This window comes from Lutjanus erythropterus, chromosome 10 (assembly GCF_056507025.1).
Source record: "Lutjanus erythropterus isolate fLutEry1 chromosome 10, fLutEry1.hap2, whole genome shotgun sequence".
NCBI lineage: Eukaryota > Metazoa > Chordata > Actinopteri > Lutjaniformes > Lutjanidae > Lutjanus > Lutjanus erythropterus.
In genome coordinates, this window is record NC_139326.1 from 22,559,398 (window position 1) to 22,583,009 (window position 23,612).

The following is a 23,612-nucleotide window of genomic DNA, read 5'->3' on the forward strand; positions in this document are numbered from 1 at the left end:
TGGTATTTCATGTCTTTTGTGAGTTTGGCTGACACTGTAGATTCTTGGAAGGGGAAGGTGACGTGAGGTGTTTGTTGTCTGCACTGGCCTTTTTAAACATCTAGCAAGACATACTGCATGGTAAATTAAAATAAAATTGAATCACATAGGTTTATAAACCCATAAGCGGTTTCAACCCAAGGAGCAAATCTCTCATTTAACTAAGTTTTCTGAAGATACAGAAACATGAAAACCCACCCAAAAAGAGCTCACTCATGTTATTCCTTTGTTTTTATTATCATGGGCATAGGCAAAACCTGTGGTAGTACTGAAAAGTTATGTTCTGTCAAGTTATGTGTTATGTTAAGTCTCCATGTAGGAACAGGACATGTGAAACCCACATTACACATGCATCTTGTGGAGACAGAAAACAGAGAACACTGGATTCCCAAACATCCCCCTACATTTCCCGTTGCTCCCCATTCATCAAAAAGATGGAAAGAAAAGGTAGCAAAGGAAGCAGAATATGAAAAAGCCGATAACCCAGTTGACTGAGTAGATGTAGATGATGACCATGTCCATGTCAAAGCGCCAGCCTCGAGAGTCGTCCTCAAAGTCCATAGCATCCAGACGGTAGCCTCCTCCATGGGGGAACTGGCGTCTGGCAATGGGACTGGACTGCCTCTGGAAACCTGGTTTGGGTGACAATTGAGGCATCTCATCTGGTGGGTTTCATTAAAGTAACATCTGTGAAAGTGTCTGTAAAATATTTCTAAAGTATAGTTCTATAGTATAGTAATTCTAAAAGTGGTAAAAACAATCACAATGTAAGGAATGTAGCCCCTATTGAGGATGCCAAGTTTATGTCCTCAGTGATATTTTTGGAAATCTCAGGTTCAATAACATGAAGAGAAGTTTACGTTCTATGATTACACACACGTTGTTTTTTAAGAGTGATTCCGAAGTTTTTAGACTAATGTTGCATTCACGTGTTTCTCAGATGGTCTCATATCTAATATAGTTTGGAAGTCAGTCTTCTAACTTCGTCTTTTAAATTGTGATGTGGAAACAACATGGATACTACAAAGGTTAGGGTAGGGTTGTTGTTGTGTCTGGGTGATGGCTTGGCTGAGACTAGCATCCTAGTAAATATTCATGTTGTCATCCAAGTATGCTGAAAGCTTTATATTGCAAAATGGCTTTGTCCCACACTTGTTGTTGCAACTTAAAACCAGTAAAATATTTGCTTTAGTTGACTTGTTATCAGGGTTAATGCTATATAATAGCCTTTCTAACTAATCTAGATCATTCTGTGTGAACAGCAACTAACAATTACAAGATAATACCACATTACAAATTATATCTGAACAAAAAAATGTGATGATGTGCAATATGTGAATTAATAACAAAAAAAAAATCAACCAAACATTTACTTTTGTCCACCATGTTTCTGCATGTATGATGTCAACAGATGACAGCCTGGCAACAACTTTCTAGGTTCTTGCTCTGATTTGAGGGGAAGTTCACATGAATTTTCCCAGTTAGGAACAAATTTTTCGGATCATTCCGACACCTCATGAATGCAGGGAATTTATCTAAAAATCTGACTGTTTGCAGTATAGAGGCAGCTGCATAAAGATTATAAAATAGGGGATAGCAATTACGGGAAATACAACAGGACAACTGTTTTGTGACTTTTGAAAAATATGTTTTTTCACAGATTTTGGTTGGTGCCAAGCATGTCTTATAGAAGTAAGATTCAGCTGGAATGAGGACTCATAAACGGAGTATTTTAGAAAATACTTCACAGTATGTTTCAGTCCACTCCTGCAGAATTATCAGCTTTTTCACTGTCCATCTTAATGCTCAGTTGTTTTCCAAATAACCATTGTTTTACCAAAGTGTGGCTTCATTTCATTTGAGCCGTGAGCTCAGGTGAAGTTTACTTTATTGAGTTATATTCGGCCAAGTAATTGTTGCCATGAGGGCAGAGTAAGTAATACTAACAAGAGAGATTTGGGATTTCATATTACTTTAATTAATGCTTCAATATCAGTAGTTGTACATATGGTAGAAACTAATTCTGGGGGATGCTACATCACTGCTTCCCCTCAGGATATTCTCTAAGAATTCTATGTATAATATGAATTAGTATGTATGACTGTGAAAGGCAGACACTTAAATTTGTATTCTGTGTGCTATAGAGTTGAAGCATTGAATTTAATATGCCACTGAAGCCTTGAGGTACTTTTAGGGAAAAAAAGGTAAGCTGGTGTATTTGTGTTACTTAATTAATTAGTCTTAATTACAAAGAGAAAAGCAAATGTAAATGCAAATGTGTCCCCTACTATTTTTTTCAGATACGAATAACTGATCCTGAACACGCAGAAAAATTCCCTGTGTGGGGAAATAAAAACTTGCCTCCAAAGATACGGAAGAGTTTTCTGCAGCTTGGCAGAGGCCACTTTGCACAACTTGCTTTCTGGAAGTTCTGTTTCCGGGAGAGGTATTCCTTTGGGAAGAACGTCCTTGCTGTTTGGTTTAGCTCTGTAAGTAGAGACAAGGAGACAAACTCAATATTATCAAAAGTGAACATCTTTATTCACACCTCCACTTCTTGATTGCCTGGATAGATAGATTCTGTTTGATTTATTCAATATTCAGAAAAAGCAGCAGATGCAGCATCAACAGCCTCATTTTCTCCTTGTTCTGTTTCCGTGTGACCTTGGCTTTGGTAATCAACACAAGAATCTAATCTACAATCCTTGTCACCTAATCACTCACAAGAGCCCTCAGTGCGTCTGCAGTCCTCATAACCACGGCCACTCTGCCTTTTTATGGCCACAGCACTGTCCCTGCCGCTCACTTTCTCCTACATACATCTAGAAGTAGGCCAAAGTGAATCACAGGACTTCATTACTTATTCATAGCCCTTTCCAAATCAGACTACATCCTATGCAATCAGGTGCACTGACCATGAGGTTACATAAAGTATGCATGTAACAATACAATGTGTGAGCAAAAATACTCTTATTATAGTTTATTGTGTAACATTGTTGTGTGAAGACATTATATTTAAGATCAGAGTTTTGTTTTCCACAAAACATCTGGGTTGCACTTTATTTTACAGGCACTACTAAGATGTAACAAACCATACTTTGTATAAAATTAGACAAAATCTAGAAATTGCATGTTCCTTTTTTAGACACGATTAGACCCTTATTAGGCTTTATTAGAGGATAAGCAGGGACACATAACAACAGAACTGTCCTGCAAACTGAAGTAAAATCACATATCTGCTACTTTCCCATATGAAAACATTATGTGAGCCAGATCTACAAGTAGATGCCAAAGTTATAGAGGTAGATGAGTATGTTTTCTATGGGTGACTGCACAGATTATTGTAATACTGTAGGCAGAGATAGGATTTGATCAAAGATGTAGGCAGCAGTCTTGGCTACTTGGCCAATTGTTACCTCTATTGTTACCCTCTGACAAACTCTAATAAAGGGTCCAGTGCTGTTTAATAAAGAACATATTATTTCTTTGCCTAATTTGACAAAAAAGCATGGATTGTTACATCTTATTAGTGTTCTGTAAGGCGTATGATGTGTGTTAAGGGTATAGCTGTGTTTACTGATTCATAAAAAACATATTCTTTCTAGTTTTAGTCTAAAATGTCTTAAATACAAATTATAGCTTCTTATGTTTTATTAGTGTTCTCTAAAATAAAGCACAACCAGCATCTGTTCTTGTCATATCGCAATGCATTTTCCACCCATAAGGAACACTACTTCTTATTCCCATCAGAAAGCAGTAAGCAAGTGTTGGGATTGTGTTTGATTTTGTCTTCTCGCTCTGGGTGACTCATCTGGTCGGAGCTGAACTAAAGGTCTATTCTGCTTCCCATGGGACATCTGCAGCTGGGCTCTCTGAACAATCTGTGGCTTAGATGTCATCTGTGCAACAGCCAAAACACACATGAATACACACATACATGTAATCCTGTGTTTGTACACATTTACTGTTATACTGTCAAGGATATTTTATACTGTATTTTTATCCATTTCTCAATCTAGCATTCTAAGTAGAGATTTAAGTAGAGGGGATAAGTATTTCAAATCATGTGAATTGTACAGTAAGTGCATTCTGCTCATTAGCTCACCCTTCTGGAAGAAGACATGTGTGATGATTGTTCTGCAGAGGGGGCAGGGGGTGTTGGTGGGGCTGTTCTTAGCCAGCGTCCTCAGACAGGGTTCACAGAAGATGTGATTGCAGGGGTGACACATGTAAGGGCTGAAGTACACATCCAGACACACTGCGCAGATGTAACCTTCTCTGTCGCCAGCACTCACGTCCTCGTCATCCTCACTGCTGCTGCTCGATGGGTTCCCTGTTGAACTCTGGGAAAGGAGGAGACAAACTCTTTTAAACAATGAAGAATTTAATGGATTGTGAATCAGCACCAAAGCGTATCTTTTCTTGTAGACCTCATCCTCATGCAGATTAATTTGTGTTTACATGCAAACATGCCTATGTACCTCTGCAAGCCTTTTTATGCAGCAGAGGTGTGGACTCAAGTCACATGACTTAGACTCCAGTCAGATTCGAGTCACAAAGTTGATGACCCAAGACTCAACTGAACAAAATCAGAATAGACTCTTAACTTGACTTGGACTTTAACATTAATGTCTCGTGGCTTCGTTTGGACTGAGCATTTTGACTTGAAAATTCCTGAAACCTTCCCCCATGAAAGCATCTCTTATTGTTTTGATATCATGTTCAAAATGATGATTTGATAATATCATGTAAATAATCCAGTACCTCTTAAACATAATGCATGCTCTTAAACCATTTCCTTCCATTCTTGCTTTGTCTCCGTGCCCCCCAAACATATTGCAATAATATGCTGCAAGAATGTCCAACTTCAACATTTGAAACTGCACAAAAAACAGTATGTCAAGGCTAATATTAACATAGTGTTTTTCAAACTAATACTTAGCTAATGTTAGCTTAACAGCTAAGCATCTTTGTAAATCATAGAGGCTGGAAACTCTTTTAAAAATATGCCATGAATCAATTATTTTCCTGAATCAGCTTAATTCCCCACATCAACTTTGTTTGAACCAATCCAAAAGCATCCAATTATGTTGTCAGAGAGATCCAAGAAGAACTAATGTGACATGACTAAGCAGCAGTGAGAAAAAATTCTGCCAAAGATAACTTCTTCCAAAACCTTTGCAGTGGTCAACAAAAAACTATGTGAAGTATGCAAAACATGCACCTTGAAAATTGCAAACAGAGACACAGCATAAGTCTCTGTCATAGTAAAATATCGTGAAGTGGGGTGAGATCATGCAAATTGTTGTCTGTACCTTTAAACAACCGCCATAGCTGTTAGAAATCCATCTGACATGACTCAGACAGAAATCTTGATCATGGACAAGGTGATATAGGGCTATGTGCGCCAACTTCCTCACTCTTTGACATATCCAATGCATGTTATCCCAATATTTGGAATAATGTACACAACTTAACAAAATATAAAAAACATATGTCTTGCATTTTTTTTAATGTTAAGTGTTGCACATTATAGCTTTGACATACTGTAGTTAGTGAGCTAATACTGAGCTAATGTTAGCTTAACAGCTAAGTACCTTTGTAAAACAAAGAGGCTTGAAACTCACTGTGCATTATGATTTGCTTGGGACTTGTGTCTGGACTTACCTGTCATGTCTGGGAATTGGCTTGAGACCAGAGACTGTATGTAGAAATGGTGGCTGTGTGGCTTCAGTTTTGTACAGTGAGAGGAAATTAAGCTGTGGCCTCCATCTTTTATTTATGTCAAAATTTGAGTCCAAAGACTTGAAAATTTTGACTTGGTCCAACCTGTATACAGTATCCAGTGCTGGTAAGTGTTTTTTTTTTTGTGTGTGTGTTTTGGATGATATTTGAATTGGATTAGTGCTAAAATAGACAATTCTGATTCTATCTAAAATATGAAAAAGACAACTTCTGTGACTTTCCTTTTAAATCATTTGAATGGGCCATCTCATATTCTATCTCTATAATCTAAAACCATGGTGGCAAACCCATTTCTGCTGGGTCATGTCTACATGGAATGAGCCTCTCAGACAGACAGATTAAAAACTGCCTATCTTTCCCTGCATCAAGTAAAAAGATAAAGGAGAACAATCCAGAAATCTGACCCTGCTACAAATGAGGTTATGAGCATGTATTATCACCATAAGATGTCATTGCACCAGCTGGCCATGAATATAAGTGAAAATGTGTTCTTTTGCGGTCCTCTTGGGATTCAGTTCAAAATATTCTTCTCTATTTGATGAGTGTAAAGGTCTTTGACACCCACCTGCACAGTATAATAATATGTGTGAGGACATGAGGTTGTCAGGTGTGAGTTCAGAAGAATGAAACATCTACCAACTTCTCTTTTCTCACATCTTAGTGTAAAGTGTAAACATTTGTAAGAGAGAGCAGTTTGACCCTGACGCTGACTTTAATTCAAACTCTATTACCTTTACAGAAAACAGAGAGTTGTTGTATCTCCTCAGATAGAGTGTTGCTATTCTTGAGGAATATACTGTAGGTTTTCCGTAAGGCACAGCGTGACTCATGCATACACAATAAATACTGTAAGATAAAACATTTTGTTTACGCTGCATATGGCCCGTCCTCTATTTTTAATCTAGTTTGTATCCTTTCCTTTCATACAGCACAATGCATCTGCCACCCCCACCGCTCAAATCCCTCTTATCTCCTCAGCAGTCAACTTGCCTCTGCACCTAAATCCACACTCAGCTTCCCTTCTCCGAGTCATATGAGAGGATATACTAAAACGCGATTTGAGAACAGTATCCGGGGCCCCTCAAGTCCCCCACCTCCGCCACCTCAGACCTGTGTCTGCAAACCCCTCAGGATCAGTGTCTGAATCTGTATTCTTGAAAAGGGCCTGGGGGTGCTTCCAGAGTAATTACCACCTTCTCACCCAGGGGGAGCTCCAGGGACTTCCCTGTTGCACCAGCCCTGCCTCCCAAGGTGTGTCATTAACACAGAGGAGAGAACACAGAGAGTGCAGAGTTCTCCCCTGGCAACGAGCAACGTGTAACATGGTAGCCATGTCTTGGTTACATTGGTAAATGTATAATAAATAAATACAATCAGTTCGTGTCATAGGGAATTAAAGTTTAAACTAAAAAAATATCTTTTAGTGAACTTCTCTTTTAACTTCCATTAGCTTGATTTGACTAAGGCCTCTGCGCCAATAGCTTGAAAAACATGTGGTTTGTGTGAACTTGAAAGAATTGTAGTTCTTTTACATTAGCAATAAAAGCTTCTGCAGAACTACAAGCAGCAACTAAAACCACTTTTCAGCTTCTGATCAGCAGCAATTAGAGTAGCTGGATAAAGTGACTGAACAATCCAGCACTAATTGCCTCTCCATCACACAGGATGCAACCACATCCTGTGGGAAATTGGATGACAATAACACACACTCTGACCTTTGGCCCACTCTATACTGTATGCAAAATATACAGCAGAAAATGGTTACACAAAACTCCATCAGAAGGGTAAAAACATTTGTTTTCCACAAACCAAGACAGGCAGTGAAGAGAAAAAAACAAAAATAAAACACAAATGGTGAAACATGTACCCAAAGTATAAACCAGTCTTTGTGACTCAAAGGGTTCAAGAAAAAACTATTGTTGCGCTGCCCTTGAGAAGTGTCCTTAAGTCCCACATGCTCTGGCTAATAGCAGAACTGCTGTGGTTGCAGTGAGAAGCTCCCATGCGAGAGTGAGTTTAACTGTGCAAGTGCAAAGTTGGACAGAGCTGAGAAAAGAGCATGCATCCTCAATAAGCCTTGAAAATGATAAATGACCAAGTGAGCTCATTCAGTTTCCTCGAAATAAATACAAGTTTAAAGGAACAGTGAGGAGATCAATACCACTCTCATGAATGTGCTTTAAGTGGAAAGCTTAGCTTAGCATAAATACTGGAAGCAGGGGAAACTCGTACCATTAAAGCTCACAATATAATGCACCATATCTCATTTGTTTAATTCATTAGCAGAAATTAGTTAGTTATATTAGTATTACTAGTTAACAAGTCGATGACTCCCTTCCTGGAGTTTTATTTCAAAATGGACCAGAGCTATCAATGATTTTCAATGGAATTTAGGTGGAAAGGTTGCTAGATGCTGCTCGATTGTGTAACACGCTAATTTACATATCTGTGACGTGATTCCATAACTATTCACATGCAAGATTTTAAAACATGTCAACCTGGACTCTAACTGTGATATGATCCCATCATGCATATAAATCTAGTCCTAAATTCAGAAACTTTATATGAAGTCTGTTGAACTGGGTCATGAATAGAGTCAAGTCACACATCTGCATGTGCTCCATGGGACCTAACTTTGGAAAAAATATGAACCATTTTAATCCCACTTGAATTGTGCCATGAATTATGATGTCTGCCAATTTAAAAGACAACTTTAGTAGTCAGTTTGTGTTAGGTTTGTTGTAGTTTAGTTTTGTGTGAAAACCCCCAGTGAAATACATCTCTCATAACATTATCTTACTTCTTAAGTGTTTAATCCAGCAAATCCTGCTCTTTTTTATCAGCTGTGAAGCAAAAAAGGAGCAAAATCTGTTTTTTGTGTGACTACATCCAGGTACAAAAACACACTAGCATCGTAGCCTCAGCGGCCAACTTAAACTTTTGGACAGAGAAAGTTGTGACGTCTCTTATGCAATTTCTGGGTGTGTAGTCTTTCTAATTATGCATCTTCAAAATCCTATACTTCAACAGTTTACAAAAAAAGGGTGACTTTCTAGATTTTCAAAACGATCTTTTAAACTGATGATGATGCAATTCAAACAGGATCAAAAAATGATTTGACTCTCACCATTGACTATAATATAGATTTTTCCTAAAGTGAGGTTTCATGCTGGTCCACCGGCAGGGGAGGAACTTTGGCTCAGTGTAGAGAGGATCCAGACACTGGAGTAGATTTCCTCTTGTAAACTCATGTATTTTGAGAAAAAAAGTTAGAGCACATAACTCCCTGTAAAACCACAACTTAGCTTACACATTTTTAATTTCTGCTTCGTTCAAATGAATGAGCTTTAGATTTGATGATCGGCATATTTTTTAACTTTGGAGAAAGCCAAGCTAGCTGTTATCTTCCAGTCTTTATACTAAGGTAAACAAAGGAGGACCTACTGTCGCTGTGAAAATCACAAAACATGCAAAAGGCTATATTTAGTGCCAGTGTTTGATTTGTCCAGTCTGGGCTACTGTAAAATCATGACGGTGCAACATGGTGGACTACATAGAACAGTACCCTCTGTACATATAAACAGCAAACTCCTAAAGTAATGAAAAAACACAAATTAGTATTTTCAGATGAGTAATAAAACACTAAAGAAAACATACATATGAATATTTTAGTCTGTTTCTGCCAATAAATCCCCTTGAACCTTATACACTGGACCTTTAATGCAGACACACGAGCATACGATCAGTCTTCTTTGTCTAACTCTCAGCAAGGAAGCGAATAAGGATATTTCCCAAAATCTCCAACTATTCCTTTAACAATAAAGCAATAAAGCATTACCAAACACACAAGCTGGTTAATTTTGAAATCATATATGGAGTATGATGCAGTCGCATTGTAAGAGAGACTAAAATAAGAAACTTGATTTTCTTACATTTGTCATACTTACACATATGGCACTTGTTGGGCAAGCTGGGAAAGATTTTGAAATCCTTCATGTATTTTCCCCATGGTGACGTATGACATTTGTTCTCTCCCACCAAAATAATCCGCCACATTGTAATGGACACAATTCTATCTTCTAGAGCCAGACAGTATGTGTATTATATATCTGTATCATGCTTGAGCATTAACACGCCAACTCCAGTGCAAGGGAGAGCTAAAAACAATGTAACCAGCAGGGGGGCATGGTACTAGGAAATGGATATTCTCTGTTTCAGAGCAACTAATTCTATTCAGCTGTCTCTAATTCAGCAGTCAGAATAATTTCAATCCACCAACGTGACTGCAGATCTGCAGTAGCCAATCAAAACAGAATCTGCTCTTTTGTCTGGTTGGTTTTGAAGGGCTCTCTGCCCAAGCCTCATCATGCAACTAATTCAGATGTAACCCCACTTTAAACCACACAGACAATGGCTATTGAGATGAGCTGGGTGCTGATAGGGCTATTGAGAGTCAGACTCTAGATAGAAACGAACACACACAAACACATGCACATAAATACACACGTTGCCACACACAATCAAATGAAATCACAGGCACATACAATGAAAAGTGGACACAACACATCAACATTAGTCTGATTTTTGGGCCTATTTTGTACCAATCACACGTGCACACACAAAACTTGTACTTGCTTTTTTGCAATAGCCTCCCATCTTAAAATGTAAATAGACCTTTAAGTGGATCAGTTAGGTAATTTAAGGCTGAAGTGCCTCACCATAAATTTGAGAGCATCACTTGAGAAACTTTAGAGTTTGCTGCACCCACTTATTCCCTAAAAGTCATGGTACTACCAAAATAAAAGAGACTGCACATTTTTTTCTTATTCAGTGTGAAGTATTCTGCTCTAGCAATCTCCTGAAGACTGCACACTGAAAGTTTGATTTGGTGAATAATAAAAAGCATGTCGTTCAGTGATAAATAATTGCCCCTGCTTGAGGTTTTGGTTGTTTGTTTCTCAGCAGTATTACAGAAAAATGAAGTGGTTTTCATGAAGCTATGTTGAAGCTGTGTTTGAAGGGTAGCATGGGCTAAGGAAGAACCCATTAAATTAGGGTGCGGATCCGAATCACAAGGCGCATACACAAATTATTTTTTACTTCTGTTAACATCACAAGATAGAGCCTTGGTGGAATACCCCAAAAATCCCTGAGTAGCCCACACATGTAGAAAAATCGTGGTACTGAGCACTCAGGGACAGTGGTTTCATGGGAGAACGAGTACAGTTTAAAATTGTGTTTTTCTTAAACCAAGGTGAGGCAATGGCAGTTAACACTAAAAAGCTGGTATCAGCATTGGCAAATACAGTACATGAGTTTATGCATCGACCCAATCCCACCTAATTTATTTACCCTTAAACCCTGCTACATCCCAGCATAGTCCCCTATGCCATGCCCCGCAGGATAGTGAGGTCATGTTCTACGGCATTCATTCTCTGTATGTATTTATTCATGGTTTACAAAAGGTTTACCCTGAGCCAGTTCAAGTCAGGTACTGGAATCAGTATCGGAAAGAAAAAATGGTATTGAAACAAATGGATGTAAATGGACCTGCATTTGTATAGTGACTTTCTAGTCTTCTGACCGCTCAAAGTGTTTTTACACTAAATATCACATTCAGCCATTCACACAGTAATTCACACACCACATGCCTTCAGGAGCAATGTGGGCTTCAGTATCTTGCCGCAGGATACTTTGACATGCAAACTGGAGGGAGCCAGGGATCAAACCGCCAGTCTTCCAATGAGTGGACAACCCGCTGCATACCTTGTAAATAATTATGCTATTATTCACACCAAATGTGAATAGTCTGCAATAAACTCCACCACAGATATAAAGGAAAAATGTTCAAACTTCACAAAAACTGGCAATAATATTGACTGTGAAGTTTGCATATGAGGAGTGGGGCTGTTGGCCTTGGCGGAGGTCTATGCTCTCTGAGAGAGCTTTTAGTTGATAAATTATATAGTAACAAAGGGAATTTATTATCATCCCTGTGGTTCTTGTGGTACATAAACATATGAGATACATGCCTAATCTTAATCCTAAAATCATTGGAAAAACATTTGGTAAAAGAACAGTGACTTCAGTATTCATTGTTATATTGGAGGCTCAGTTAATTGTGTCATTCACCTGTCTGCTCTCCTGCAGTTGGCTTTGTCTCCACCTCTCTCTTCTCCTCTGCCTCCGTCTCAAACACTTCATCCTGTTCTTCTCTCTTTTACTCATCCTCCTCTCCCCGAAAGGAATGCAAGGTGGCGCTGCTGCTGAAGTTACGGTTTGACTCATCACCTCCATCACACCACTGCCTCCTTCCTCGCCATTTTCCACATTCTCCTCCTCTTCTTCCTCCTCCTCCTCCTCCTCTTCTCCAATCTCTGAGCTGGTGAGAGATGTCTGAGTGTGATGGCTTTGCGATGATCGTCCAGTTCCTGCCCCTGCTCTCACATCCACCCAGAATGGATCTGAGTAGCGGTGTGGGTCTCCTGCAGCTGTCCTGGATGAGAGTCTCTGAGGTGACTGAGGTGTGGATCTTGAATGCTGAGGGAGCGCAGAAGACATGGACCTCATTGCTGGCCAAGGACACTGGGGGTTTAAATTGGCAATGATGGTCCTGGTGCAGCCAGTACTGTGAGGTCTAAGGCTCGTTTGTCCCCTCTGCAAGTTTGATCCTTCTCCAACGTCCAAAGTACTGTTTAACTGGACGTCAGAAGTACCACTAGACGAACTTTCAGTGTTTCCTCTTCCCTGTCTGTCCTGGCCGCCATCTGCTTGTGTCTCCGTTCTTTCAGACTTTCTCTGCCTTTGTTTTCCTCTTTCCCTGCCTCCTACATACTCAACATTTTGTCTCTCCTCCTCCCTGTCTTGGTTTCCCTCTCTCCATCTTCCTCTGTTGTCCTTGCTGCATGTCTTTCTGTGAGCTTTCCTCCCTGGCAGGGCAGGTCTCACCAGATGATCCACACTGTTCGACCGTCCCTCGCCGGCTGGATCTGCACTCCTCAGCCTCGGCCTCACTGGCTTTAAACATGGGTTATAAGTCTCATTGTTACTGTTCTCTTCACCGGTATCCTCAGTTCCACAACCTCCAACTGTGCTTGAGCCAGAGGTTCCCACACGGGAGCTCATGACGGTGCTTTCGAGCCCCTCAGTCACCAGCAGAGAGCATCTGATGCAACTTCAGCCAGCTAGCCTGGTCTTTCCCCTGTCATTTTCCCCCAAGTCTTCTCCCTGCCTCCCACTCCTTCTGGATGTAGAGGTTCAAGCTCTTTTTCTAAGAGCTAGAGGGACTGTTCCAGTGTAGAGGAGGTGAGCTGTGCAGCCCCTGGCCTGTCCTGTCCTGCCCCTGTTAGCCCCCTGGGACATTCCACACTGTTGACAAAGACAAAGTCCCCCTGGTGAGCCCCATTACAATAGGTGCACTGTTCATGGCCTCACTATTGTCCCGTGTGACCTATAGAAAACACACTGCTATGCAACCCCTGAATGCACAAAAATAAGGTGAAAAAGCCAGAGACACCTTTTTTTCTCATGTCCATTAACATAACGTCAGCTTTTTTTCACTCTGGGGTTTATAAACAGAGCACAGAGCAAGTGGTTGAGTGTGTAGTTTTGATGAAAAATATAATTCCTCAGACTTATTTGATGTCTAATTTTTAGTTCCAGCCGGTGCATTGTTGTCTAAGACCTTGAGTGTACTCACCCCTAAGAAATTTCTAAACCCAAAGAAAATATGTTGGGACATATGTTGGAAAGTTGGGACAGAGAAACACCTGATTGGAAACTTCCACGAGTAAACAGATTAATTGGTACCAGGTGACAGTATCATGTTTTGGTATTGAAGAGGGAGTTTTGAAAAGGCTCAGCCATTCACAAGCAAGGATGGGACGAGGTTTATCCCTTTGTTGGAATAGTCCAACAGTTTCTCAACACAAAACTGCAAGGAATTAAGGGATTTTACCATCCAATCCAAACCAAACCATAATATCATTAAAAGATAAAGACAATCTTACTATACAAGAAGCTTAAGAACTAAATTTAATTGGAAATTAATTAATTTAATTAATTTGCAGATTTTGTTTTAAAACACATTACAAAAGTTATGGATAAGTTTTTTTGTGAAGGACCTTCTGTGAAGCAACAGCAGTGAGTGAGTTTCATTGTGAGCTGGAGGACAGATAGTGTCTGTTCATCCGTCTGGTTTCACACAGAGACAACATAAAAACTTAAAATCCATGATATGTAAACAAACAACGTACCAGATAACTTGTACTGATGTAAGGCATGTTTACTATAAAAGAACAGGTAAAGCTACATGTTTTATCACACAGTTGCCATAATATTTTCAATTCATCTGCACAGATCCTCCCTATTTCCCTTAAAAAAACTTTGTTGTTGTTGTTTAATGTTATTTATTTATTTATTTATTTATTTATTTGAGTTAAGTTTTTTAAATATATATAAACAGCTTTCAAAATTCTGCTTACATAGCAAATTTCATAGTAATTAAAAAAATGCACTTTTATAAATACTAGGGATGCATTATTGGGATTTTTTTTCACCCAATGCAAATGACAAATAATTACCTGCTTCTCACTGATAAGACAAAAAACAAACTTTTTTTGTCATTTTAAAAAGAGATTCATATAACTGGAAGTTTATACACACCTGAGGTTCAGAAAGATAGTAGCAATGATCAATGATCTAGTTTTGCATAGCTCTGACTGAACCAAATCTAATTAAAAATTAAGTAAAAATAAATAGCCTTTCTCATTCTTCAAATGTTCAGTTGTTTTTTTTCTTGTTAACTACATCACAAGCTTCAGAAATATGATTTGGATTTTATAGGGCATTTTGCCCAAGAATGCAAATAAAATGCTTTGACATAATCCGTCAAGTCAGATATTATCAGAATAATAACTATTAACATAATATTTCCATCATAAGCTGACTATTTCAGCTATTTCACTATTTCCAAAAATCACATAAACTGATCACGTGTCAAAATTATGTTTAATGTGACAATGCGATAAACCTCATGTGTGTCCATATAAACTTATCACTTGTGACCTGTGCTGTGTGATATAGTGTATATGAGAATTTATGTGTTACATTGTCAACACATAACACATACACTAGCACAACAAAAAAGAGGAATTGAAGAATTTATTTTGATAAAGTATCTATAAGCAGTATTTTACAGCCAGGAATATATACATTAAGAAAAAGCAGCAATAGAGAAAAGCGAGCATATAAACACTGAGAAGTTGTATCACACTGTACAAAGATATCTTTGCAAATGATATATGCCATATATGACAAAGCATACTGTAAAAAATTTAAACTGTTTGCTTAGACTAAATGGTTCCATGATATCATTTCTTTTTATAGCATTGAAAATTCTGAAGAATTAAAAACTATGCCACTTCTGCATCTGTTTATGTCAAGCAAAGGGTTTCAACAGTTCTTTGAGCACTGCTAACAGTTTTCCAGTGCTTGTGTTTCTCCACTAAGCTTCTGATTCAAGTGAAGCAGAGAACAAGGATGAAATCTCCAGCTCTCATTCTTTTCCTGATGAGCTGGTGCAGTGTGATGACCTTTTAGATGACAAAGAGGACATCTGCCTTTGCATTGACGCCAACATCAGTGAGGATGTTGTGTAGATGTATTCCTCCTCTTGGTGTTCCTACTCTGACTCAGAAATCTCAGAGTTGATCACATCATTTGATCTGAACATTGATGAAGTAATTACAGCTGTATGCCAAAGTCACTTGCATCCAGAGAACCTGGAGACAGAGGCAGATGACTTTTTAGGGGAAGTCCACACCACAGAGACGGGATCAACCTCCAGACCCGCCATCAGGTCAGAAGAGAACTTGACACTAACCTTCTCCTTCTCCACGTCCACTGAGACTGCAAAAACACTGGAGGACACCCAGGCTGTAAAGATACTGGAGGACATGAGACTACAAACACTCAGAGGAATCTGAGGCTGTGAGAACACTGGAGAACACTGAGGCAATAAAGACTCCAGAGGAATCTAAGGTTGTGGGAACACTGGAGGACACTGAGGCAATAAAAATGCTAGGTTTTCCACCAGGTGCCTCAGAAGATGATGGAGAAGGAAGTAAAGGCAAGAGGAAGAAGTGGAGGTGGAAGAAGTGTTTCGGTAGATGGCGGACAAATAAAGTTCATTCAGCTCCACCTATACAGTTGAATGAGGCCATCTGGAGAGGGCAAACAGAGCTCCTCTTGCTCTCCAGAGAGACCTCCACCACCTCAGACCTGAGGTTCATTCTGCTAGTGTTGGAGGATTACAAGGACTATGTGAACGACTTCCAGGAAGAGACGAGTTCTCTTTTAAGGGATAGTTCACCCATGAAAATTCAGTTATTATCTACTCACCCTCATGCTGACTGAAGGTCAGGTTACATTTTTTCATCCACAAAACACTGCTTGAGTTTCACAGGAACATATCATTGAAGAATCTCCCAAACAATGAAAATAAATGGTGCCCAGACACTGTGCAGGATTCCTAAGGAGCTGTCTCAGTCCCAACTCAAAGGCAGCTGGATATTTGTTCTTGAAGATGTCTTATTATTTATCCTTTCCTTACCTTCATTATCTAACTAATCTGAATTATAGTTCTTGTACTTCCAGTTGTGTACTTCTTTGTGCAGAGGCAGCTGTGAAGCGATGAAGCTAAAACAAATAAGTCCAGTCATTTTTGACATGAAGACGTCTCCTGGTTATTATCTTTTTGATGAGCTGTATATGCTAATGTGTATTTCTGTACTGTTGTTTTGTTCAAGACAGACAATAAGACCAGACATCCTCCTTTCTGGATGCAGCTGTTCCACCGCAGTCCTTCAGCTGTTGTCCTCATGAGTAAGGACAGAGATCAGGACACACTCCAGCACTGGCCAGAGAATAACTTCTACTATCTCTCTTTTTCCTAACTCCCTTGCTCTAAATTGATTCTTCATGAATGTACTTTAAATGTAGAATATTTGTTTGTTGCTGTTTGTAAATGCGCCATTCAAAGCTGACCTCTGTGACTCAGTGATTGAGAGGGAGAGAGATAAAACACAGGTGGAGCATTTAATATGCTATACATTGTGCTGTGTTTACAGGGTTTTATCTGTCTTCTTTCTCTCTAAATGAATATATGAATGTCAGTGGTTCTAGCTGTTTGTTAGACACTTACATGATAAGGGTTAAAAGGGTTTAAAAGGAACATGACTTTCTTGTCTGCCGAGAAACACACATTATCTTGACAGCCATACACAGGGGAGCATCATACAGACGGAAGAAGTAGTTAATGGGGAATCTCTTTTGTGACTGAATCCATGTTGAATATAAAGTACAGCTCGGAGCAGGCATGAGTTAGCCAACATTTCACACCTAGGCAAAAACTTTAAACTTCTTTCCCTCTGATAAAATACCCAATACCACCACTGTCAGAACAGTACAACTCCAAGCAGCTACTTAAGAAATCTTAACTTGTCCCTAAAATGCCATTAAATGCACAGCTCAGGGCTCAGCGAAGTTTTAAAACCTCTCCTCTCAGATAAAAAACAGGTTGCAGAATTCAGAAAGATTTTTTTTAACTGCAAGCAGCTGTGGTTTGGAAGAAGAAGCTGGTAGAAGAAACAGAGGGTCTTGGGGATTCTGGAAATGCCTTCTTAACAGCTGCATTCTTCAATGACTTTCTGGGTTTCTCAAAGATCACCAGGGTACATATTTTTCAGAAAATAAGATGCTTGGCTCCGTGACTTGAATATAATTGTAATAGATGAGACTTACTCAATAAAGCAGCAAGTGTGAGTCTTAACTTTTACTAATGTTTACTATTTGTGACTTCTAGTGAAAATCTGACTTTGATGTACAATCTCCAGGGCTGAAAAAATAATGCAAAAAAAAAAAAAATAGCTGTTTCTCAAATGGCCACTTGAGGCCCCAAAAAGTAAGTAAATCCCCACAGAAACCCGTATTAAAATGCCCAACTTTACAGCAGAATCCAACACACAGCCTAGTACAAGAAACGGTTTTGGTCTTTATAGCTAATTTTCCCCTTCATGAAACTGTATGAGGGAGTTATATTGACACATTTGATCTATCTCAGTTGCCCCGACACTCCACATCTTTGAGCGTTTTTGGATTAGCCAGGTACTGCCAAGATGGCGACAGCCAGAGCCATCGGTCTGCGAGCTTCACAGACCTGTGGCTGACACTGTGGGGTCTACATCCATGTTTTATACGATCTATGTTTGAGCTCATGGCAGCAGCTAGGTCACTAAAATTCATTGGCTCAAGGTAGAACTTCTGTTTTGCTTCTTTAATAAAAGTAGCCAGCTATGACCTAAGCATGTGCTAAAGATTGGCATGAATTGTCTTTGGCAATGAATGCTTCAATTATATATGTAAAATTGCAGAATAAAAACAATGCAGCAGTTGGTAGCAGTCTTTTTTATGAAATAAAATTAAGTGACTATGTAATATCACGGTGGATATTGTCACAGTGCAGTTGAGACTTTTTTGTTGTGATATATTGTCACATCCCTCGTTACTATTAATGTATATGGTTAAAGACTCTCACCAATTCTATGAACAACGCCTGTCAGTACCATGCACATCAGAACTAAAATTAAGAGATAACTAATTTGTATCTTAGTGGTTCATTTTCCCTTCCAATTTTCTGGTATCTTTCTTTTTTTCTCTTTCCAATTTAATTATAATTATGGGTTAAATAATTCTCCAAACTGAAACCCTGCAGCACACAGCTCATCCTTCCACCCTGCAAGGGAGTGTTTGTTTTCCCTCACCAGCTGCTTTTATTCCAGGCTGTTTTCTGATTCACTGCTGGCATTATTTGTTGGCAAAAGCAACAACTGTTTTCCAGGGAATCCCACACACACGAACAGACACTCTCCCTTTCACACACACACACACACACACACACACACACACACACACACACACACACACACACACAAACACACACACACACACACACACACACACACACACACACACACTGTTTCCCATCTCCCTCGGCAGCTCAACCCCTCCTTCTTTCCTCATCCTTCCTACAGCCTCTTACTTTGCCTTAAACTCGAAGTACCGATAGAGCAGTGTCCATCATGTGATGCAGTACCCACTGTGGACAGCAGATGGCAGCAGCTGTCCTCTCTGGACCGACGCGGCGCTGTCCCTGGTCCTGAAACTACCTCTCGCTCGCAACTGTCACCGCTATTCCCTCTCTCTCTATACAGACTCGAAATGCTTGTTTGCGCTCGTAAATACTCGATCTGAGCCTGTGTCTATGCCTCTTTTGAAGGTGTTTTACTTATCAGTAAAGCTTTTTTTTTTTTTCAAATAAAGAATAAAGTTGACTTCAACGAAAAGTTAAATAGAAGTGATGAAAGATTAAGATATTTTCTCGGTTACTATTTCCCCCTCCAGTAGCCCGCTGACAGATTTGATTCGTTTTCTTTTTTTTCCCCTGCTCCTTTTCTCCTTTGCTGTGACATTTTTCTAATAAATCACCCTGACTGACACCTACCCTTTCAGGTGTAAACTTAAAAATCCACAAAATGTGATGTTCAGTGAGTCCGGAGAGTAAAATAAAGGAGAGAGAAGATGAGAGGGAAGCTGTGCGCCCTCATCGGCTGTCTGCAGTGAAAAACGGAGCAGCGAGGAGAGCAGAGGCACAAAACTCCAGGGCGACCTCCACAAGGTCTGACGTACCCGAGGCTGCTGGTATAAATGAATTCACGGCGTCACCAGGCTCAGATGATTCTCAGTACCAGTGAGCGCACCCGGCTGTCAACACTTACGGGCTACAACAACACACACATCCCCCCCTAACACACACTCACTCACTCACAAACACATCTGCGTCATGCGTCCTGAGAGCGACGGCACGAACGCGGTAACTCCGATGGAGCCCGGTAAAACGCACAGCAGCAGCAGCAGTCTGAGGGGCTGACTGTGTCCTGCTTCTCTGTCCCCCGCTGCTCCGGGAAAGTTGCACTCTCAGTGTGGCCGCATTATGGATTTTATCACAACAAGCAGCAGCAACGACAGCAACGCCACCAGCGGGTACCCTGACGCGGTGGACGTGGTAGCCGACTGGGACGCAGGTGAGAATGGCACGGGGTCCGGGTCCCTGCCAGACCTGAAGCTGAGTTACCAGATTATCACCTCTTTGCTCCTGGGGGCCCTCATCCTCTGCTCCATATTTGGCAATGCGTGCGTCGTGGCAGCCATCGCCCTGGAGAGATCTCTCCAGAATGTGGCTAACTACCTGATTGGATCTCTGGCCGTCACAGACCTCATGGTATCGGTGCTGGTTCTGCCGATGGCGGCCCTCTACCAGGTTTTGAACAAGTGGACACTGGGGCAGGAGATCTGTGATTTATTCATCTCTCTGGATGTACTGTGCTGCACTTCATCCATCCTGCATCTGTGCGCAATCGCCTTGGACAGGTACTGGGCCATAACAGACCCCATTGACTATGTAAATAAACGGACACCGAGGCGAGCTGCGATCTTGATTAGCGTCACTTGGCTAATTGGTTTTTCCATCTCTATTCCGCCTATGTTAGGCTGGAGAAGCGCCGAAGACAGGGCGAACCCCGACGCCTGTATCATCAGCCAGGACCCGGGCTACACCATCTATTCCACGTTTGGGGCTTTTTACATCCCTCTCATCCTCATGTTGGTCCTGTACGGGCGAATATTCAGGGCAGCTCGGTTTCGGATTCGAAAGACAGTCAAGAAAACCGAGACTGCAAAAGTGTCAGACAAGTGTTTAACTGTGTCTCCGGCCGTCTTCCACAAGAAAACCAACGGGGAGGCCGGGGGCAAAGGCTGGAAGCGCGGCGACGAGTCCAAACCCAGCTCTCCGTGCGTAAACGGCGCGGTGAAGCATGGAGAGGAGGGTGAGTCACTTGAGATCATTGAAGTTATCAGCAACTCAAAGACGCACCTGCCTCTGCCCAACACCCCGCAGTCGTCCTCGCATGGCTACGAAAACATGAATGAGAAGAACTCGGGCGCGAAGAGGAAGCTGGCGCTGGCCAGGGAGCGTAAAACGGTGAAAACACTCGGGATCATCATGGGAACTTTCATCTTCTGCTGGCTGCCCTTTTTCATCGTCGCCCTGGTGCTGCCTTTCTGCGCAGAAAGCTGCTACATGCCCGACTGGCTGGGCGCAGTCATAAACTGGCTGGGCTACTCCAACTCCCTCCTCAACCCCATCATATATGCCTACTTCAACAAAGACTTCCAAAGTGCTTTCAAGAAGATTATAAGATGCAAATTCAGACCGTAACGCACACATACGCACAGTGAGAACATTAAGTGTTTGACCAGTTACACAGGACTGACAGCAGGAAATGTTCACTGACTGTAAGGAAAAGCAAAAAAAATATCAGACTTTTATTCAGGGACAGTCTCTTCTCGGTGTGTGTTCAAGGACCGTGTATAAAAGAAAATCTAAGGTCTGGGCGCTGATTAAATGAGACAAGACGGGAACTTTCGCTCTTAATGTACAAGCTCATGTTTATTCAGTGTTGTAGCTACAGTATATAGCCTATATGCGACGGCAGCCATCGTTGTATTGCCATGCAAAGACGTGTCATGTGCTGATTCCATGCATTTTAACCATGAAGACACGCAGGGTTTCTGTCCTACATCACGAGCTTTGTAGCACCGAAACAATAAAAGCAATCAAAAGTTTGTCATTAAGAAATATGAGTCAGTTTTTGTTTTGTAAAATAGAAAATAATTACCCAAGAAGAGATTAGGGCCTGTTGTAAGAAATCACATCTTCAACTGGGACCTGGTTCACCATACATCTTCATATACACTGTTTAAAAAAGTTGAGAATACTCATAATTTCAAAGCATCTGTCATTTTTGATTTTTAAGTTTGAAATAAATAATAGTTTTTAACTAAACAAAAGTTTTGCCAACTTTTAATATTTTGTTGAGATAATTTACTTTTTCTTCTCTAGATAAACTTTAATCTATGAGCTTTAGAAACAACCCCCAAAAAATCTATTTCAAAAATTGTTCACAGTGACCTGTGAACCTGATCTGTCATTATTTGGGTGCTTGAAAATTAAAATGTTGCAGCTGAAAATATTAAAGCTACTATAAGGAGTATTCAGATGGTTATGGAACAGTCTTATTTTAATACTGATGCCTTTACATGACCAACACATGTTAACAAGACTATCCAAGAACACTGGGTATTTCTACATAGCTGTTCTTAATTCCTGCCAACAGGTCATTAAAATCAGATTAAAATGAGCCTGGCTTCACATTTTCCCAGTCAAAGCTACACTGAGTAGTAGCCAGTTAAATAGATTTTAATTTGGCTAATTTTATTTTTTATGTTATTATTTTGTGGTTATTACTGTGGAAACACTACCACGTTTGTCCACAGGGGACTCCAAAATCAAAACAATATGAAAGTCTCTTGGAGTAGCTTTAAGTTTTGAAATAAATACGTTTATAAGTTAAATAAGTTTTTCTGACCTACATTCTTTTGTTGAGATATGAGGTAATTAAGTGAATTCTTTAGATAAACTTGAATCTTTGAGTTTTAGAACAGTAAATTGTTGCAGCAAAACATTATTGGTTGGTAAAACTTTTTCAAAACGTAAGAGCCGGGCTCAGGACTCAAAAAATCTATTCAAACAAGTTGCCTTGAAACTTTGAGTTTTCTCAGCTTTTGTAATTTTTACAGTGCAGATCATAATAAAGAATTATGTTATTATAAATTATAAATAAATCTTTTACTGTGTTACTGTTGAGCAAAGAAAGCAGTGAGCAACTTATCAGTTTCCTTTGACAGGCCACACTGATGATCATGGAGGACGATGAGTCCAGTGCATGGTGTGTTTAAGGCCACCGTTTTAGAAAATGCTGAGAAAACTAATTTCAAGGCATATGCCCTCACTTGATCTTTGAGTTTTGAATAATCTTTTGTGGTGATAATTTGCTTTTCTTCTTTATATAAACTTGAATCTATGAGTTTTAGAAACCTTAGTGAACTGTGGACCTGATTTGTCATTATTAGTTGGAAAAACTTTTTCAGCACTTCAGAGATTTGAGTTCGGCCCAAACCTCAAAAATCTATTGAACAAGGTTGCCTTGAAATTCTGAGTTTTCTTCTTTCTTCTCAACTTTTTTTCATTTTTACAGTGTAGATCATAATAAGGAATGAATCATTTACTGTGTAGCTGCTGAGCAAACAAAGCAGTAAGCAACTTATCAATTTGCTTTGACAGGCCGCACTGATGATGACGGTGATGGGGGCGATCAGGTTATCGGTGCATGGTGCGTCTAAAGTCTTACAGCAAATGGGAATCAAACAAACCCCATGCACTGCCTATCCGTCAAATCCATCTGAAGGCTGAAAATGAAAGGAGATGGGCATTTTCTTCTAAAATGGAGGCTGGTATTACATTCATGATATGATATGTTCTCAATCTCCCCAGCTCCCAACATCCCCTCTCTCTATTTCTGACTCTCAGATTGTCCCCTGTGTGTGTGTGTGTGTGTGTGTGTGTGTTAGAAAGACAGAAACAACAACAGACTGAGGAAGAAAACATGCTTGAAAGAAAAATCAAGGATGAACATGAATATCTTTATCACTGTAAATATATTACTGTTTGTTTTAAATTTAGAAAGTGAGTGTATGGCTTTAAAAGTTGAATTTGGGTTAATTTGAAAAGACAAGTTAAGATAATTTTGTAGTCAAATAAACAATGCAGCTGTAAGTGGGAAAGAATGTTCAATAAGCTTAAAATATCAAGT

General features: G+C 39.9%; 2 protein-coding genes across 2 annotated transcripts; one reads left to right on the forward strand and one right to left on the reverse strand.

The window, feature by feature from the left end:
* Positions 1-462: 462 nt before the first annotated feature.
* rnf180a (ring finger protein 180a) lies at positions 463-13,479 on the reverse strand. The gene is made up of 4 exons (XM_084729543.1): positions 11,917-13,479; positions 4,145-4,382; positions 2,401-2,526; positions 463-671 (listed from the first exon to the last, which is right to left on the reverse strand). Exons 1-4 carry the CDS (start codon positions 12,907-12,909, stop codon positions 466-468), a joined length of 1,563 nt encoding a protein of 520 aa, XP_084585669.1. The 5' UTR covers positions 12,910-13,479; the 3' UTR covers positions 463-465.
* Positions 13,480-19,212: 5,733 nt separating this feature from the next.
* Positions 19,213-21,676, forward strand: htr1aa (5-hydroxytryptamine (serotonin) receptor 1A a). Its single transcript, XM_084729544.1, has one exon. It carries the CDS (start codon positions 19,835-19,837, stop codon positions 21,116-21,118), a length of 1,284 nt encoding a protein of 427 aa, XP_084585670.1. The 5' UTR covers positions 19,213-19,834; the 3' UTR covers positions 21,119-21,676.
* Positions 21,677-23,612: the final 1,936 nt, after the last annotated feature.

What these genes read in the sequence shown, in the direction of transcription:
- htr1aa (XM_084729544.1), top strand. Translation starts at nt 19,835, where the DNA reads ATGGATTTTATCACAACAAGCAGCAGCAACGACAGCAACGCCACCAGC.
- rnf180a (XM_084729543.1), bottom strand. Translation starts at nt 12,909, where the DNA reads ATGAGCTCCCGTGTGGGAACCTCTGGCTCAAGCACAGTTGGAGGTTGT. An exon ending in ACATGTCTTCTTCCAGAAGG is followed by an intron (nt 2,527 to 4,144) that starts GTGAGCTAATGA and finishes CTCTACTTACAG; the next exon opens with AGCTAAACCAAACAGCAAGG. An exon ending in ACTCTTCCGTATCTTTGGAG is followed by an intron (nt 672 to 2,400) that starts GCAAGTTTTTAT and finishes CACCCAAACCAG; the next exon opens with GTTTCCAGAGGCAGTCCAGT.